Source organism: Silene latifolia, chromosome 9 (assembly GCF_048544455.1).
Source record: "Silene latifolia isolate original U9 population chromosome 9, ASM4854445v1, whole genome shotgun sequence".
NCBI classification, from domain to species: Eukaryota; Viridiplantae; Streptophyta; class Magnoliopsida; order Caryophyllales; family Caryophyllaceae; genus Silene; species Silene latifolia.
Window position 1 is genome coordinate 170,040,405 of NC_133534.1, and position 21,338 is coordinate 170,061,742.

Consider the following 21,338-nt stretch of genomic DNA (forward strand, 5'->3'; position numbering starts at 1 on the left):
TATATATATATATATATATATATATATATATATATATATATATATATATATATATAGAGAGAGAGAGAGAGAGAGAGAGAGAGAGAGTCCACCCAATTTCATTGAGTCCATAAGTCCTCATAAGGGCCATTGAAAAGATAAGATGAAGGGATGAGATTGAAGGGAAAAAAGAGAGGATTAATACTAAAAGGAGGGATTAATACTAATTTAAAACACACACTCTCTCTCTCTACCTCACTAATCCACTAATTAAAAATTAATTAACTATATATCAATTATTTTCAGATCCACTTCTCTCTCATCTCACAAATATCACTACTCTCATCTCTCTAAGAACCCAAATAATTCAAAACCCAAAAAAATAAAAAATCTCACCCAAATAATTCACATCCACCACTCACCACCACAACCAACCCGACACCACACACCACCTCCACACCACCAGCCACACCCCATCTCTCATGCCGGCGACCACAACACCACCAGCCACACCCCACGTCTCCTCCAACACCGCCGTCAACAAAAACAACCAGATCCGCCGCCTCCTCGTCTCCCCTTACCCCAACGACCCTCCTCGGCAACCGACACCAACCGACACCACCACCACAAACCACCATGACGCCGCCACTCATCATCACAACCCGACATCCGCAAACAACACCACAAACCACCATTCGACGCCCACAAAAACCAATATAAGCTCTGCCGCCATCCGCAACCTTTTCGCCTTTTTTTTCCAGATCTGAGGTGGTTGGTGGGTGTTGTTGGATCGTAGTAGTAGTGGTGTTGTTGGATGAGGGGTTGTAATTAGGGGGTGGAGAAAAAGTGTTCAAGTGTTTTGATTTGTCGTGTATCTTTTGAAGTTTTACATTTTTTTTTTGAAATCGTATTTTCATATCTAGTCTTGGTTTTAATCTTAGATTTACCAGTTATTACCAAATATCGTTTTGTATATTTTTTCAGATCTCGTCTTGTTAATATTTGTTGGTGTTTTTGTTAATTTACATTTACACTCGTATTATTTTACATTTACACTCGTATTAATTTACATTTACACTCGTAGTATTTTACATTTACACTCGTAGTATTTTACATTTACATTGGTGTTTGTGTTTTGTGTTCAAGTTAGTTTCGTTGGTTTGTGAAGAAACCAAAAGATTCTTTCAGTTTGTTTATTTAGATCCAAGTTTGGTTTGTTTTGAAATCATGATTGTATTTTTTTTTTTAAAACCAATTTTGGTTTATTATGGGTGTTTATTTATACTTAAGCCGGTTTTGTTCATATTCAAACCTAAATCTAATAAATATATTTATTATACTCATATTTTTTTACATTTACACTCGTATTTCTGTACATTTACACTCATATTTCTTTACATTTACACGCATTTTTCAGATTTACACTCATATTTCTTTACAATTACAGTCGTATTTCTTTACATTTACACTCATAATTTCTACATTTACACTCATATTTCTATACATTTACACTCGAATATCTGTACATTTACACTCGTTAAATTTATGTAGATTTGCCCTCATATATTTTTGTGGATATGAGTTGGTGGTGGAGGACGACGGTGGTGGTGTTTGTTGGTAGTCGGACTAAAGTTTTACTCGTAAAGGACCAAAGTTACACTTATAAAGGACCAAAGTCACACTCATAGGACCAAATTTACACTCTAAAACCTTCAAATTTACACTTAAAATATTACATTTACACTCGTAAAACATCAAATTTACACTTGTAAAATGTTAAAATTATATAAATTCAAAATTTCCGTCACAAAAAAATCAAATTTACACTCTTAAAATGTTACATTTACACTCGTAAAACATCAAATTTACACTTGTAAAATGTTAAAATTATATAAATTCAAAATTTCCGTCACAAAAAATCAAATTTACACTCTTAAAATGTTACATTTACACTTGTAAAACATCAAATTTACACTTGTAAAATGTTAAAATTATATAAATTCAAAATTTCCGTCACAAAAAATCAAATTTACACTCTTAAAATGTTACATTTACACTCGTAAAACATCAAATTTACACTTGTAAAATGTTAAAATTATATAAATTCAAAATTTCCGTCACAAAAAAAAAAATTTACACTCTTAAAATGTTACATTTACACTCGTAAAATATCAAATTTACACTTGTAAAATGTTAAAATTATATAAATTCAAAATTTCCATCACAAAAAATCAAATTTACACTCTTAAAATGTTACATTTACACTCGTAAAACATCAAATTTACACTTGTAAAATGTTAAAATTATATAAATTTAAAATTTCCGTCACAAAAAATCAAATTTACACTCTTAAAATGTTACATTTACACTCGTAAAATGTTAGATTTACACTTGTAAAACTCATACAACATTAAATTTACACTCCTGAAATCTGAAACTCAAAACTGATTAATTAGGGGCTAGAGAGAGAAAGAAAAATTAATTAGTGTATAGAAATTTGATTAGTAAAATAATTTTTTTGTTAATTTCAATCTCAACCATCCACATTTTTTTCCTTTTCTTTTTAATAGTCCTTAATCCTTCCATTTTCCATCCATCTTAACCATCCATTTTCTCATCCAATGGCCCTTAGAGGGACTTAGAGACTCAATGGCATATGGTTGACTCATAAGAACTCACCCCCCCCTCTCTCTCTCTCTCTCTCTCTCTATATATATATATATATATATATATATATATATATATATATATATATATATATATATATATATATATATATATATATATATACAAGGATCCGGTGAGTCCAGGGTTTTAAATGAGTCTGTCCTACAATTATAGACCCTAGGATCAAATGGCATCAGACGCACTAGATTGCGCCACGTCACCCGTGTAATTAGAACAACACCTATCCGTCCCCTACTTTTTTTCATTTCCGTTTCTATTCTCTCGCATGCTTGTCTCTCTCTCTCTCTGAGTACATCCCAAATTAAAAAAGAAAAACTCCTAAGAAATCGTACTCTCTCTCTTCCGCTCCCTTTCTTCAATAGCACTGCTTCCTTTCCAATAGGATTTTCGTTACTATAATATTCAATCTACAAATTTAAACATTGAAATAAGAAACTACTAATCTAAGGCAGCATATCTACATATTTGATTACAGCTCTTAAATTCGTCGAAAAGAGATGCGCATTTAGGATTAGGTCTGTGATTGGCGAAAATCACACAAGCAGGTAAACTAAATTCGCTATCTCTCTTATATTTCAAGGATTAATTAGTTATTGCTTGTCTAATTTATTTGCAAATTTATGATTTTCCATATATTTGGATCATAATCAAATCAACAATTTTCTTCGCAAGTTCGCAATAATAAAGTGTTCTTAATTAATTTACTGAAGTTGAATTTTTGTGTTGAAGTTTGTATCCAATTTGTGTTTATACTGCGTATTTGTGTTGATGAACAGTTATTACCTATATCACCTATATTCTGCAGAATTGCTATTGAAAATTAGCTTATAATTTTCCAATTGTTTCAAAACTGTGGCTATTTGGCTATTCTGTCTCTAAAGTAGTTCTGGATCTATTTGGCTATTTGGTTTCAAAACTGTCACTTGTAACACATGTGAGTGGTTATTGTAACATATAATTGTTTGATGTTGTATCACCTAATAGTTTGTTGTTGTAACAGCTGAGTTTTTTTATTGTAACACATAGGTAATGTTACTATAATACATACAATATTAATTACGGAGTATTATAACTTTTTTATGCAACACTGGTTAGCTATTTACTACAGTATAACATATATTTGGTTATTGTAACATATTTATCTTACCACTCCGCAGTCCATATGATATGAGTACTATCACGATCGAACAAAGCTCATATGTTTTAATATCTTTGAAAGCCAATTAGCTCAAATGGTAGAGCATTGTGCAACGCACGAGATGTGGGTTTGAGTCCCATATTGGTTATCGAATACTCTGTACTAGTGTTACACTAAGGACAAACTAGTGTTACACTAATGGTAAATTAGTTCCTCTAAAGTAACACTGGCTTTTTTAAAATACTATGCAAGTCAACCATGTTATTGTAATGGTTTAGTCGTGTTATAATAATGGGGCAACTATGTTACAATGATGGCATAATTGTGTGTTTTCAAGTATGAATGATGTGTATTTATTTACATTGTTTTGGAGTATTAGACTGGAATAATGGATTATAGACGCCTTCGTATTCTATTTCATGTCATTAAAGGTTATTAGCTCAATGGTAGAGCGGTGTAAATTATTACACAAAGGCATGGGTTTGAATCCCATATAGCCTAGAGTTATAAGAGTGGTCACAATGAGATAGTCAATTGAGATTCATCCTCTCGATAATAACTCACTAGATAAGACATTAGTCTCACACAACCAAGGCACCAACCATGCATTTAATCCTCACTTGAAAAAAATTCACTAGCACTTTGCAGCACACATGGATCTGACTAGACCTAAAATTTATTTGAAAGTGATAGTTTTAGAACTTTTCTTCTTGCGACAATATATGCCTTAAAAAGATAGAAGCCTCAAAACAAATTACATACGTGCACGGTTAAAACAACGAGACAAACAATATCTTCGTGGACTTTATCTGTGTTATAATAATCAAGTAGTTGTGTTACAATAACTTTCCAAATTGTTACAAATTAAAATATAAAAGTGATGGTACTATATGATGATGATAATGTATTGTGTGGATGGAGTATTGTGTAAAGACAATGGTGCAATTGTACAGTTTTACAAAATACTACAGTGTAGAATAGTATGAGTGTGTTATGTTAGGATAATGGTGTAACACTGTTATAAGGTGTTATGATAATGTTTTACATGTGTTTTTCTAGTTGATTAATCTAACGAAAAATAAGTACAAATTGTATTCCGAGAAAAAAGGACTACACTACAATCATGAAATTAGAGATGACCTATGTGGGATTCGAACCCACATCATTCGCACAATTGGGCGATGCTCTACCACTTGAGCTAATAGGCTATTTACCATGATTAATCAACGAATACGTTAACGAGTCACGGCTACCCTCTTCGATAATAGCTTACACAAACAAGCTACTAAATTCTCAAGTATAATAATAGTTATGATAGTGAAATAGAGATAGTAGCAAAAATTAGTTAAGGCTCACACAAACAGCCAGCCAGCCAAGAAGCTGTAAATACAAATCTCAGTTGTATATTCTTTGTGAGCAACAAGTACTACCATATCCCTCCTGCAAGGGCACTCGGGGAACCTCCTGCAACTACATAAGTGAAGCAAAATGAGCTGGTCAGGTCACCACTACTCATCCATGATGGTTGTCCTGAACATCTGCCATGTGTTGGCCGATGCTAGCACGATCCCCTTCCCGTACACGCCCACGTGTAAAAATCCCCATCGGTTCGCAGCTTGGCGCATGTGACAAGTCTTGATGCAACACATAAGTAACAATCAACACAGGAGTACAACAACTCATCTGAATCCCCTAAGATGAGTTGGACCGTTAACCTTGAGCCCTAGCCTGATAGCTGGCACTAAGATTGATCTAGAGCAGATAGCCTCATTGAGTGTCTGAGTACGTCTTTTAGGGTCGTGTAGTATAGCTGTCCATTTTGTCTCCACATGAGAAATGCACGTGCCTAACAAGGGACACAACAACCTGCAAGAATAAATTTGCTACCATTACTACCATAACAGAAGAATCCCGAACTTGCATTAAAATGTAAAAGAAATCAATAAATTTACTACCATTACTACCATGAATTAACTTTAAAAGATGACACACTTGTACCCTTATTACAATATACTTATACAATTAAAGTAACATAACTATATCCTTATAGTAACATACTTGCAGCATTAGAGTAACACAATTGTTCTTTATAATAAGTTAATAACATAACTATACCATTATGATAACACACTTGTATCATTAGAGTAACACAATTATTCCTTATAGTAGCACAACTATATCATTATGACATCTCATTTCACATGCCCTAACAAACAACAATAATGTACTACGAGTTGCACCATGGCTGCAGTACAAACAAAGAACTCATCTATGTCATCCTCTCTATTCCAACCCCCTGACTTAGTTCCAAAGGAAACTTCAAAATCCACCATCCATGGCAGTCTTTCATTTCGCACCCCATGACAGAAATGTCACCAACAAGTTTCCTATAGTCTTTTTGAATATCAAGAGCTTCACCTCTACCCAACAAAAGAAAGACACATTTCAACCATTATTGTAATAACACACTTATACAATTACAGCAACATAATTATACTGTTATAGTAACACACCTATAACATTAGAGTAACACACTTACAACAACATAACTATACTATTATAGTAACACACCTATAACATTAGAGTAACACACCTATAGCATTACAGTAACACACTTACAACAAACATAACTATACTATACAGTTATAGTAACACACCTATGGCATTAGAGTAACACATCTTTAGCATTAAAGTAACACATCTATATCATTAGAATAACAAACCTATAGTTCATCTTCAATCGAAATGATATAAAAACCTGGATGAATGTCATCTTCAATCGAAACCTCGTGCGATAGAGTAGAAGTAACTGTAGACATCAAAAACAGAGACCTGAAAAACGAATAAGTAGTGATTAAAAGCTTGAATCGATGAAAAAAACAACTAATATTCCAACGATTTAAAAAGTACAATTAAAAGCTTGATTCGATGAAAACGAAATCTAAAGATGAATAAAGATTGTAAAAAACGTGTAGAAAATACCTGAATTGAAATGAAAATTTACACTAGTTGAAAAGAATAATCGAATTGCAAATAACAAAATTCTGAAGAAAATTATGAGAAAACTTACTATAGCAATGAACGGAAAGAAATCGATTCAAAATTTGAGCATGCTTGAATGAAGAAAACGAAGAGAAGAATCAACAATCTGCAATTGAAACCACAATTAACAATAGATGCATTCGAATTTTTTTGGGATATTCTATATGGTACCCCTCAACTTTTCGACTTTATACATGGTACCCCTACAATTTAGAAAACACACATGGTACCCCTATACTTTGTTATTATCACTAAACGTAACCTCAAACTTATTTTCCGTCAACTTAACTCTATTTTAGCTGTTAAATGATGACATGGACGCTTATGTGGCAATGACTTGGATATGACATGGCACTGAGGTGGGAAAACACATAAGAACCTTTAGCTTGCAGAGTACATCATTCACTCGTGTCCTTTCATTTTCCTAGTTTCATTTTCATCTCCTTTTTCCTGTTTCAACTTCATCTCCCTCCTCTCAACTTCAACTATTTCCTCCAACTTCATCTCACTTCACTACCTACGTTAAAAGTAAGTTAATTATTGCCTTCTATCTTTTGTTAGTTGACGATCAAAATAGGTTGATGATCTCTAGATTACATCGCATGTTGGTCGTGTGACTTACCAATGTTATCCCTTTAGTTGTTTGATTAGTTTGTCTTATTCTAAGATTATTTAGTGTTAGTAATACATTTCATGTAAAACTTCATACTTGAAGTAAATTCAATAAGCTCCTTCTTCAACTCAATGATATCTTCATTCATTCCAACACTCATCACATCTTCATCTTCATGTCCACATCAATTTTTAAAAGCCTTTGTGATGGTGACATGGTCTTCCGATAACCACATTACAAAATGATTACAATCTTTCTTGGGCTGTTAACGGAACCCGATATCTTAATTACTGTATTTCTACCACATTGATTGCAACATTGGCTCCTAAATTCAATACCGTTTATTGGTAATTTTTTCCAAGAGGATGAAGAAGACATGAGAGAAAAATGAATGAAAAAAAATACAGGAAATGAAGGGCATGGAGGAGAACACAAGAAGGAAGAAAGAGGTATAAAGGATAGATGAACTGGAAATAAGAACATTCAAGGGTATTAAGCAGACAATTTTGGAGGGAAATGAAGGGAAGTTTGGAGGGAAATGTAAGGGAACTAAACAAATAATAAAAGATCCAAATAAGCAAAACATAAGCGTCCATGTCATCACTTAACAGTTAAAATGGAGTTAAGTTGACGGAAAATAAGTTTAAGGTTACGGTTAGTGATAATGACAAAGTATAGGGGTACCATGTGTGTTTTCTAAAATATAGGGGTACCATGTAGAAAGTCGAAAAGTTGAGGGGTACCATGTAGAATATCCCAATTTTTTTTTTCTTTTTTTTAAGAAATCAACAATTTAATCTTGATGAATAATAAATCAAGAGTATATCGTAATTTAGGGTTACAGATTTGTTCATAAAAGATAGTAACAAACCTTATCCAAGAGCAACAACAACTTTATCTGTTGTGAGCATCAAATAATTTCCGAGATTTGCATAGCCATAGAAATCGCCGTTCGAAGTTTTCCTTCACAAATTTGTTTTGATATGAGAGAGAAAAAGTAGACAGAGAAAAATAAGAGAATATGAAATAGGGATGGAAATGACGATGATAGAAGAACAAAGGGATTTTATATGGCATAATCAAATTACAAATCTACCCTTACTTTATGCGCATCAAATCTGAGCCATTGATGAAGTATGATCGGACGGCTTTTGATTGATAGGACGGACTCACCCTAAAAAGCTAGACTCTCATGATCATGATCCTAACACTCTCTCTCTCTCTCTCTCTCTATATATATATATATATATATATATATATATATATATATATATATATATATATATATATATATATATATATCACCTACCACACTACTCCATCCTATCTCATTTCATAATTCTCCACCACACTTTTTAAAAGAGAGAAAAGAGAGAGTAGAAGATGTAGAGAGATTTTGTCCCTCCGCCTCGAGATCGTAAGGTAAGACCGTCTTATACTAGTTTATATATTAATAAAATTATACCGTTGACCCGCCTTGACCTTGACCCGCCCTAGGACCATCGTTGACCACCATGGGGCCACCATTGACCGCCCAAAAACGAGCTTGACCGACCTAGATCTAAGGTTTTGTTGTTGTTGTGAAACTGTCTTAAGACGGGATTTTAATCCCCTTACCGTGACTGACCTGGGTTTGGGTTGGGATGGTTGTGTTGTGGGTTGAGTGAGGTGACAGTGGTGGTCATGGGTGATAGAATGGTTGTGTTAGGTGGTCGGAAATGGGTAGTTTATAGAGGGTGTCGGGTTGGTTGTGTGTGTCATGTTGGTGATTGTTGTTGTTGTTGAAAGTGGTTGTTGGTGGCTCGTGGGGGTGGCGCTAGGCAATGGGGTCATGCTGTTACCACCGTAGTGGTGGTGGCCCATGGTGGTGGCTATGTTAGTGTCGTTTTGGTGGTGTAAAAGAGAGTGTGTCGTGTGGTTGAGGCTAGTGTGTCATGTGTTGTGGTGGGTGTGAGGTGTTGGTCGTGGACCACCATGGCTGGTGGTGGTGGTGGCCCACGTGGCAACGGCCAATGGTGTTGGATGTGGTAGTGGTTGGTCGTAGAGGTAGGAACGTTTTCGCGGGTTTTGGGTAGCTTTAAGACGATTTTAATTAATTTATTACGTATTTAATTTAATTCGATTAATTAGTAATTAGATTAGTTAGTAATTATATGTATTTATTGTATTTATTTAGGCGACAGTTTTGTTAGACGGTTTTATGAGACGGATCTTGCTTTTGTTGAGTAACTTATGGAGATTTGCTAAAAGGTAGGTTTATCCTACTTAGTTTCAATAAAGTGTATGTTTGTTAGTGGGTCATTTGTCATTACTTGTATTGTATGAGACATATTGCATATCGTATTTGGGAATGTGAATCATGATAAATTGGTAATTGGCATGTTGTGTGGTATCTTGCATTTATTGTGTTTATCATGTATATTGGAGGATATGACGGTTTGTGTTGGTTACTTGTTGTTGAGGAGACGTGAGGCGGTTGGGAGACCGGCTCACGCTCGGATCGCCTCTTTCAGCTTCCCACTCCAAGAGGGATGTACACATTAATAACTTGAGTACGGAGGAACTCGTGCAGTTGAGACACGACGTCTGGCAGGGGACCCGGTTGGCTTCCGAGCCCGGTATGTCTGGGCGTGTCCCGGTACCTTTTTGTGTGGTATGGTGTCTTGGGCGTGTACCTGGTACCGGTGGTTGTGGGTACGTCTGGGTGTGTCCCGGTACCGGCGTGGTGGTTGTTTGATAGCGTCTCATTCAGATCTTAGTCATGTTGCATACTCACACACTTTGTATCGTGTCGCATTTTATTTATTTACACTGACGTCTTTTGTGTCTGTGTAATTGTCACCTATTTCCTGGGTGGCCTGTGTCGATCCATATGATATTTCTGATCATATAGGGAGCAGGTTGAGTACAGGTTTTGCTTGTTGACGTGATCGGGATTTGGGCCGCGCCTTGGACTCGGAGTCGAGTAGCGTAGAATAGATGACATAGATGGTAGTCAACTTGTAATTTGTATAGTTCACATTTATCATTTGTTTACGTTTTTGTAATCACTAAACTTGTTATTTATTTAAAGAGTTTCTTAATTGTAATTTCGATTTCACTGCCTCGGGAAACTGAGACGGTAACATTCCCTAATTACCTTGGCCGGGAAAGAAGGGGGTGTTACATGAGGGACAGCCTTGACATTGTGGATCTATGGCCTGCCCAGAATGACATTGTAGGAGCATAGACAATCTAGGACTCCAAATATCTCATAGGATGCAACGCCTTCAACATAAGTGGGAAGATAGATTTTCCCCAATGTATTTTTTTGTTTCTCCACTGAATCCCACCAAGACGCTGGATTTCTTGGTGATTTGGTCCTCGGTGATCTTCATGGCTTTGAGCACATTATGATCAGGTTCACTGAGCTGCCTCCATCTACCAAGATCCTCCTTACATTGGCAGTTCCAACGTGCATGGAGATCACCAGGCCGTCATGATGTAGGTCAGGGATGCCCACCAAATCACAATCACTGAAGGTGATGGGCGGTATATTGCCAAGCTTGCAGTGTGACTTTATCTGAGGAGCCCTGGCTATCTTTTTCGCTGTTGAACGGGTTAGACCACAAATTTCTGATCTGTCATTTATGAATTTTACTTCATAGAGTGGATGTGGTGGAGGAAGATTGCATTCCTGCTTTTGCTTCTGATTGCTTTTGCTGGGATCTTCATTCCTGCCCCTGGCTTTGATCAGATCTTTAAGGTATCCTGCCTTCAATAGGTAGGCCACTTCTTTCCTAAGGGTAAAGCAACCCTCCGTTCTATGTCCTATATCCATGTGGAATTCGCACCATTTCGTATCGTCCTTCCTTGGATTAGGGTTCTCCGTCTTTCTGGGCCATTTGGCCACTGCCCCCATGTTGTCGAGTCGCTGGATCAGGCCTGTAATGTCAACACAAAAGTTATGTTCAGAGATTGGCGGATGAACTTTAGCCTTACCTTGCTGTTCTTGTGTCAAGTTGACTTCTGAATGATCAAACCAGCTAATATGAAGCAGTCCTGTAATTGCTTCTACTGCTGTAGTTGGCGCTTTTCCTGTTCGTCTTTTCATACTCCTTTGTATTGCTGGATGCTCCAACCTGGTAGCTTTTATCTTCCTCTAACCTGATGTAAGCAAGCATCTTGGCCCGAACGTCCTTAAAGGTATGACAGGGATACTTTGTGAGTTCACTATAGAGATCACTATTGGGTAGTAATCCCTGCCTGAATGCCTCCACTGCTGTTTCGAAGTCATATTTGGGAATAGATACTTTCTCCTTGTTGAATATGTTGAGGAAAGCCCTGAAGGTCTCATCTGACTTCTGGGTAATCATGTACAAATCGCTGGAACGCTTCTCCAATTCTCTGCTGCTTGCAAACTGCTGGTTGAAGGTGTTCATCAGGTTGGCAAAGGACTTGATGCTTCCAATTGGTAGGTTGATATACCATTGTAGTGCAGGACCGGTCAAGGTTGTTCCAAATCCTTTGCATATGCAAACCTGCCTAAACTCACTTGGAATTGATGCAACCAACTTTTTTTGTTTGTAGAAGGCCACATGATTCTCTGGATCTGAGGTCCCATCATAGGTTCTCATAGATGAAATCACAAATTTCTTGGGAAGATTCACCTTGGCTATCTCTTCTATAAAAGGTGAGTTAGCGTAGCTATTCGAGGCAGCCTCTTCCATGCTGGCAGGTATTCCATGTATTTTTTTCGAACTTTTCATGGAGTTTCTTGATTTCCTGGACCATTGCCATCATGATAACTGCTCCCGTCTCATCAGGTTTTTCTTCGTCATTTTGGGAATATTGTCCCCATCCATGTTTATCACTTTCTTGGTGCTACTTGGGCTTCCAAAATTCGAGAAATCAAAGTGTTTGATGATTGATGAGAATGTGGTTTATGGCTAGATTATCTTTGAGATTTCTCCAAATTTTGCTACTGACGCAAATTCTTTCAATTGTAGGATTTCAGCCTCACTCTGAGTCATCTTTTCTTTAAGGTTCTCCATTTCTGCCAATTTCTGTAGAGCAGCGTTCAGTTACTCTTCCACAGTAGGTTGCGCCATTTAGTTTCTTTTGTTTTTTGGATTTTTTGTGAAAAAGGAAAAAAGACTTGAACGAGCTAGATGCCCCACGGTGGACGCCAATTATTCTGGGTGGAATCTGCGCAGGGGTGAATCAGGTCAGGGTAGAGTTATTGCGGGGTTAACTAGCTCTTTCTTTTAACTATACTGACTGCTAGGCAGGACAAGATAAATGTAATGCAAAGTATTTAAAGTAAACAACAAGACAACAAAATTTGGATGTGGAAAACCCTTAAATGGGAAACAAAACTCGGGCACCAGACCTTGAGAGGATTTCACTAGAGCTGTTCAAATGTGGGCTTGGGCCGGACATGAGCCGGGCTGTGAAAGAAAAAGTTGCTCTTTAAGACCTTAGATGGCGGGCCGGACCTTAATTATGGGCCAATTATCCTTACCCTTGCCCGCCCTTTAGTCAAAAGTCGGGCGGCCCATGGGCTAATGGTCCGTAACACGAAACTTCAATTTAGATGTTTTATTAATTAAAATATATAAGGGTACCCAATATATAAATATTTTTCGTTATATTTTAACCTTTATAGTTTACCTATTATTTTAGTGTTCCACAACCATATAAAATTGATACGAAAATGTCTTTTTTTTTTTTAAGAATATAAGTAAAGGATTTAAATATTAAACGGGCCTAATGGGCCGGCCCACGGGATTTCTTGTTGTCCATACCCGCCCATTTAACTTGGCGCGCTTGGCTTGGCCCGCCTTCTTAATTTTTCGGGTAAAAAAATACTTGTCCAAGCCCACGTAATAAGCGGGCTGGACGGGAGGGCCTAATGGGCGGGATGACCAATGAACAGCTATAGATTTCACTATGTATTTAGGAGAATATAAGAATAATGATAGGGATGCTAGCAATATTTTCTCTATGTATTGTATAGCTTGTAGTGTGTCCGCTTGGAATGATCTTGACTCTTCTTTATATAGCTTCCTTCAACGGATGCATAATCTTCTTCTTTATGGCGTGATATTCCCTCTTAATTACGCCCTTAAGTGCTCCTTAATGACTCTTTATTGCTCGGATAAATGCTCCATCTTAAAGACAAAATATTCTCCATAATTTTTCTCTTAATTGGTGTAATAATGCATAAATATTCTTATATAATATCCTTGACTTGGTCAAATATTGACCTTATACTTGACTGTTGTCCTCTCCTGCCTGGTGCCTAGCTTAGACTACCCTGACAGCTCTGTCCTGATCGTCAGGCCAGGGTTGAATTTCATCTTTTCAGTAGTGCGAAATATCAGGCCCAACACATGATTAGTGACGATTGATAGCTTAATACTCGCTAGTGCAGAGAGGGTATACCGGAAACGGCAAGCGTGATGATGTGTAAACTAACTTGGGATGAGTCACCGATGGCCGGTGGACTCCCGAACGTTACTCTTTTGTTGCAGGAGCCTTGCCTTTCAACCTTAGTCGGGAATTGCAAACCATAGAGAAGCACCCAACCGAACGCGAGCTAACACTAGGCCAAGTACTAAGCACTCGACCGAGTGGGCCATTTTCCAGAATCTGGAAAATTTCTGGAAAAAGGGGCACTCGATCGAGTGAAGATGGGCACTCGACCGAGTGCAAGTGGACTTGGCACTCGAACAAGTGCTGTTCTGGGTAGCAGAATTTTCGCGAGAATTCTCCTTCTTATCTATTCTTATCTCCTTCATTTCTTCATCATTCCTTATAACACAAATAGCTAAATCTCTCTAAAATTCTTTCGAAAACTCCATTGTTGTTGTTTGTTACTTTGATTCAAGTTTTTTTTTTGCTAAAAGGTAAGATTTCCATATATGAATTGAAGCTCAAGCATACAACAGTTTTTCAAACACCATACAAATTTTGGTGCCCATGTTATGATACATGCACCCTAGACAACCACAAACTATGGTTTAGAAATGCTAAAACGACTATGGATTACAGATTTGATAAACAGAAACACTAAATCAGGACACATAACTGTGTTGTGTAGTCTGGCCTCGTTCCTATTTTGATTCAAGTTTTCTACTATATTTCTTCTCCTTAATCTTCATTAATCAAGCAAAGTAAGTGATTTTCTCTTTCCTCTTGTTTTTCTCCAATTTGATTTTATTTAGATCTACTCTAATTTGTTCAAGGTTTACCAATTAATTGCATGTTTTGTTTAATTCATAGTGGTAATCAACTTTCTACATCATTATTGTTGTCAAATATGGAATTTTCATGTTGGAAATTTGCCCAGTTTATATATGTCAAAAATTAGGATTCTTGAGAAAAAAAAATTTGATTTTTGTGTTTGATACTTGGTTTAGTTGTTCAACAAGAGCTTAACCTTTGTTGTTAATGCTAAGTCTTGTCTTACATTTGAAATTTTGTCTTAAAATTTTACTCTAAAATTTCGAAATTTCACATGTTCATGCCCAAATTTTGATTTTTCATGTTTAAAATTTGGATTACTTGATCTATAAGACCACTATCTTTGTGAGTAATGTTATGTATCATCTTAAACCGAATATTTTATCTTAAAAGTTTTTCAAATTTTCGAAAATATCATAGTGTATATGACCCATTTTGATTTTTGTACTTGAAACAAGGTTTAATTGTTTCTTAGCACATTAGTCCTCGTTGATATCATATCGTGTTGTAATAACTTAGGAAAGTTTGTCTTAAAATCGCCCAAACTTTTCGAAATGTATGCTAAGTCCACCATGAATTTCTCTTTTCATACTTCATTCTTGATTTAATTATGCCAAAGGTTTGATATCTACTAGGGATGTTATATATTTCTTTAAATTGAGATTGAAGTGTTGTGAAATTGTCACCAAATTCCATTATCCGGGAAAAGTTAAGTCTCGAGTAAACTTTTGGTTTGGTTAAAATCCAAAGAAGACCATGTTAAATTTTCTACTCAACTGTTGTTAGTAAACTGGAAGTATGGGAAAATTTCCAAATTGTTTCGAAGTTTGTCTCATTTCTCATCTTTTATATCCGGAATCTTGTTGTATGGATTAATTTGTAGCATGTTGAGGCCATCAAGGAACGCTCGCGGAAGGCAACCCGGCCAAGAACCGAAGGCCCCACCCGTGATAGAAGCTCCGGGATTTCTGGGTATCGTGTTTGAGAGTGAGGCTCAAAAGAACATTTTTCTTGCCCTAACCGAAAGACTCATGAACCCGACTAAGTGCGTGACCCCGCGGTGTTGACACAGATGGGAATAGAGGAGGATATGGAGCATATTTTTAAGGTCCTTGGGTTTGAGGGCCTACACACCCTTAGGAAGGCTTGCTAACGAACTTGACCCTTGAATTCTTGAGTTCTTTCCACTATGATAAGGCGGCTAAGAGAGTGGCCTTTAGACTCAAAAATACCAACTTTTATATGAAGTGTGACGAATTTGCGGAAGTGTTGCAAGTGTCAAAAGGAAAAGAGACTCACCTAGTGCCTACAAAGGGAATGAAGGCAACAAAATATATAGGCTTATATACCGGGAAAGAACGCACCTTGTTGGGTGCCATGAAAGCTAATGATGTGGAGCACCCAACCTTGAGGATATTCTTGTGTCTCATGACCCACTTACTTTTCGGTAGAGACTAAGTGAGTAAACTTAATTCCACAGAAGTCTTGCTCTTAAGCTCTTACTTGAACCCGTGTATAGAGAAACCCTTCTTCTGTAGTGTCATATCCATAGTGTGTATTGCCTTGGAAAGAATGACAAAGACGGAAAAATGCTCCTTAGATTGTTAGGCCCTTTTCACCCGAATTGCGAAAACGCTCGTAGCGTGTGAACCGAGACTGGAAGATAAACCTATGGCGAATGGAGTAGTCTACTTCGGTAGGAAGTGCATGGAGAAATTGAAGTGGTTTAAGAAATTGGTCGAGGGTAAGTATGCATAGAAAGTGAATGGAAAATTGTGGATGAGCCTCTCCGCGATGGAGGACTTATTGGAAACCAATCACCTTGAGGAAGCGGATGAACCTAGTCCTCCCCCGAAAACCTATACCATTCCCCATAGACTCCACTTTGAATTCAATAAGGATGGTAAACCCCAAGCCCCTTCCTCATCGCGTGGCACCCTAACCTTGCAAGCACCGTCTCATATGACCATGTAAGTGCCGTCACCGCCTTACCCTCGACATGTACCGGTCTTTTATGGTTAAATGGACACGGAGAAAGATATGAAGATTATGTTGGCATAACAAGGGTAGTGTTGACGGTAAGAACCTTGAGGGGGACTATGAGAAAGTAGAGGAAGTGTATGAGAGTCAGTAGCGAGGCTCGAGGAGTGTTTGTGAAAGGAGAGTTGAAGCGAACGTCGGGGACGAAGTTCATTTTAAAGGGGGAAGATTGTAATACCCGAATCTTTTAAGACTTCTAGTGGAACCTTGGGATGCATGAGAGGATTCTTAGACTAGTCGAGAGGCTACTTGTGAGTAAGACATGGCCGTGCAGTAGACCAAGTGTAACCTATACTAGACCTAGTGAGTGTGTAGTGGACCGAGTAAGTGGCACTCGCCCGAGTACGTATGAGTAGTAATCGATCGAGTGACGAGCACTCGGCCGAGTACGAAGATTATTCAACAGAGTGAGAGGCACTTGGCCGAGTTAACTCAGCACTCGAGCGAGTGCAGCTAATCAGTAGGCGATATAACCTATGCTCGAGGTTTATGTCTCATCTAACCCTAAATTATTTTCACCTTCTTTCTAGCCTCCAAACCCTCTCCCCTCTCCCCTATCTCTAAAACTCCCCTAAACCTTCAAATATGGATTCTAAGCTTGGATTTGAAGATGTTCTAGCCTTTCTTCTTCTTTCTTTTACCTTGTGAGTAAGATCTACCTTCTTTCTTTCTTTTGTTTTAACCCTAACTTTTAGGGGTTTTATGGGAGTTATTAATTAGTGCTTAGTATGAGTAATATGGGTAATTAAAGAATAATGATAAGGGGTTTTGTATTATATAAGTATGTAGGATGTATTGTGATGTTTGTTATGTAATTTATGTAGGATGAGACGAGATCTTGCTTGTTTCGAGTAGCTTATGGAGTATGCTAAAAGGTAGGGTTTTCGTACTCGGTTTCAATAATATGGATGTTTATATATGTCATAAATGTTGGTAGTCTCATATTTAATGAGTAATTTGTATTATTAGTCTTATAACATTGATTGGAATTTCATCCTTACATGATAATGGGTGATTATCATTGGTCTCATATTGTTGGTAGAGTTGCATTGTAACATGATAGGGTGATGTGGTGTCGTAAAACACTGGATTGATTTTCGGTAGTCGTATTCATAGCATGTTTGGCATATGGTATTGTATATTGTGTTATATGTGGTTCTGGAGGATGTTGGAGTTGTGGGGGTGATACATTTTGTTGAGGAGACGTAAGGCGGTTGAGAGACAGTCTTAGGCTTGGGTCGCTTCTTGGAGCTTCCAACTCCAAGAGGGACGTGCACGTCAATGGCTTGAGTTATGGAGGGACTCATGTGGTGTCATGACATCTGGCAGGGTTCCAGTTAGCACCCGGGCTCTGTACCATGAGTGTGTCCTGAGTACCTTTTTTACGGGTTGCGGTCCGGTTTTTGGTGGGCGGTGTTGTAACACCCCCTTCTTACCCGGCAAAGATGATTGGGAGATGTTACCTTCCCGGTTTCCCGAGGCGGTAAATCAGAGATACGATAAAGAAACATTCATTATAAATAATAAGTTTAGTGATTACAAACCATAAACTAATAAATAAATTACAACTCATGGCTACTATACTCCTCTAACTAGTGTTACTCATCTCGTGACTCATCGAGCTCGTCCCGTCTCCCGCGCACTATCCAACAATCTGTATATAACCTACTCCCCATATGACCAAAGAACATCATATGGATCAACATAGGCCACCCCAAGAGAGACAGGTGACAAAACACAGACACACAAACGTCAGTTCCAATGGATAATAAAAGACGACACGACTAAAGTGTAAACATGTAATACGACTACCAATGTAAATGACATAACATAAAGGACCGCCACCACGTTACCGGGACACGCTCAGGCATACCGACAACCACACTAGTACCGGGACATGCCCAGATGTACTGATAACCACAAACAGGTACTGGGACACTCCCAGACGTACCGGGTCAAGAAGCCAACCGGATCCTCTGCCAGACGTCGTGTCTCAACCACACGAGTCCCTCCAACTCAAGCCATTAATGTGCACATCCCTCTTGGAGTGGGAAGCTCCAAAAGGTGACTCAAGCGTAAGATGGTCTCCCAACCGTCTTACGTCTCCAAAACAACAACAACAACGCCACAACAACATCAACAACACGACAACAACAACAATTCCTCCCACATATATGATGACAACCAATACATGGACCACAACCAACATATCATAATCATCCTCTTAATGATGTGATTACCACTAAGCATGTTATAATGCAAATGCGCTAATTATGCAAGACTAACTACAACATCAACATAACAAACTTTACATCATTGAAACCGAGTAGGATTAACCTACCTTTTTGCATAATCCATAAGCTATGCGAAATCACCAAGCATCCATCTCACAAAACCGTCTCATCCTATACTAATATATACTATAAAGCCCCTTATTATTACCTCTTAATTACACCAAATACACTTACTAATTGCTAATTAATTACCCATAACGAATTCCCCTAAAAGTTAGGGTTTAAAGACTAGAAAGGGAGAGATATGTACCTACTAAGTGAAGGAGGTGAAGAGGAAGGTGGTAGATCTTCAAACCCTAGCTTGAATCCCAAGTAGAAGGTGTTTGTGAGGGTTTTAGAGAGAGGGGAGAGAGTTTGGAGAGATAAGGAGGAAGGTGGAAATGATTTTACGGTTAGGGGTGAAAGGGATTAAATCCCGTGTTCTGAAAGCAGCGACACTCGACCGAGTACCGAGTCGACTCGGCCAAGTAGCACTCCACTCGGTCGAGTGGACTCACGCGATCGAGTGTAACCTTCACTCGACCGAGTAGACCCACTCGATCCGCTGCACACCATTCGGTCTAGGCCTAGGTCTAGTGTAAGGCTATCTTTCCTTTCCGAGTGCTCTCTTATCAGTCTAAACCTCCTCTCACGTGTCCCGAGGTCTAAGTACGGGTCCCACAAAGGCCGGGTATTACATTCTTCCCTCCTTAAAAATGAACTTCGTCCTCGAAGTTCGCCTCATCCTCACTTTTCCTTAACACTTTCTTACGTCTTATTCGTGCGATGCCTCGCCCCTTCCCCAAGACTCTTCCTCACACATTCGCTCGTCTCTCTCGCTAGTGTTACCGTATGTGCTCTTTTGTGTTCTCATGTCCTTTCTTATTCCTGAATGTTACATTCACTCCCCCTAAAAGATAACTTTGTCCCAAAGTTCGCCACTCGATCTCTCGCAAGCAGGATTCTCTTATTTCGCTCGATCTAGGCTCATAGGTTCGAGTACAAGTCAACCTCAACATTCATTCCCACTTTTATGGTTAAGGTCCAGTCGTACCATACATAGTGTGTGACTCTAGGTATATGTGTATGGTCTATCACTCCATACATAACAATCATAACACGGTCGGGTACCTTGTCTACTGCAATTGGCGTTCTCCCTTTTTCTTTAATCTCGACTAACTCATGTTGTGCACCAACCTCGTGGTTATGCATGTATTCTCATCCATCCTCGTGTCATATCATCTCACTCTAGTTGCCACAATACTCGATCGTGTAAGACTCATAAAATTCTCATTTATGTTTACTCATTACCACATCATTATTATTCTTACTAAGCATTTTAGGTCTCATTCATCGGCTAAACATATCGCATGTTACACGTATAACACGGCACACAACGATGTAAAAAACTCATTTTAATTTATTCGTTGATGATTTCTACATTCATACCACCAATGGATGGTCGATAGGGTCACAAAACGAAAATACTCAGTCCATGTCGGTTCAAAACTATCAAAACAGAAACAGAACAGTCAACTCGGTCGAGTGGAGACTTACTCGGTCAAGTGGGGGGTGGCACTCGGTCGAGCGAGAGGGTCACTCGGTCGAGTGCAAGCTCTTACAGAAAGTCCAAAGGTCTTATTTTGGCTCACTCGATCGAGTGATAGGGGACACTCGGTCGAGTGGACCGCTCGGCCGAGTGAAAACGAGGCTCGGTCGAGTGATACCTGATAGTCCTAAAAATCCGGTCATTCATGTCTCTAAACATACCAATGGTCAATCATACTTGGAAAAGAGTCTCAATGGTGATCATAGCATTATCCCACCACACAACATCTACTAGGTTTTGGCCTTATGGCCGAGTTTACAACATGAGAAAAACAAATTATCCGAGACTCAACCGACACAAGGTCATACAGTTTCCACATGAGTACAGGAGATTAAGAAGAGGACTTCTTCCTCTTGCCAAACCTCTTCACCCACTGAACCAGGGCTCCTTGGTTGCTTACCGGTGACTCCTCCCTTCGCGTACTGAGCTCCTCACTTCTGGTGTCGCCCAAGGTGTTCATCGATGCATCCTCCACTATGCTGTTGACTTAGCGGCCATTATGCTCCATTAGTCCCGGTGCCCAACTAGATGCTCCTCCTCCTCCGCTCCCGCTTCCGTAGAAAACATTACCCCCGCCTTCATAAGAGACACCTATCACTTCTTCGTTATAAGTACTATTCACGTTACCTTGGTAGTCACCACCCACATTCTCTTAATAGTCTCCACCTTGGTGCGTATCATTAAAGAAACTCCCGGTGGTATAGTGCGGTCCCACCTAAGGACCAAGCA

At 38.3% G+C, this 21,338-nt stretch overlaps 1 protein-coding gene across 1 annotated transcript; it reads right to left on the reverse strand.

Annotated features, from left to right (window-relative positions):
• Positions 1–10,833: 10,833 nt before the first annotated feature.
• Positions 10,834–11,361, reverse strand: LOC141601878 (uncharacterized). Its single transcript, XM_074422186.1, has one exon. It carries the CDS (start codon positions 11,359–11,361, stop codon positions 10,834–10,836), a length of 528 nt encoding a protein of 175 aa, XP_074278287.1.
• Between the last annotated feature and the right edge of the window lie 9,977 nt (positions 11,362–21,338).

Coding starts and splice junctions, on each gene's coding strand:
- LOC141601878 (XM_074422186.1), bottom strand. CDS start 11,361: ATGGGGGCAGTGGCCAAATGGCCCAGAAAGACGGAGAACCCTAATCCA.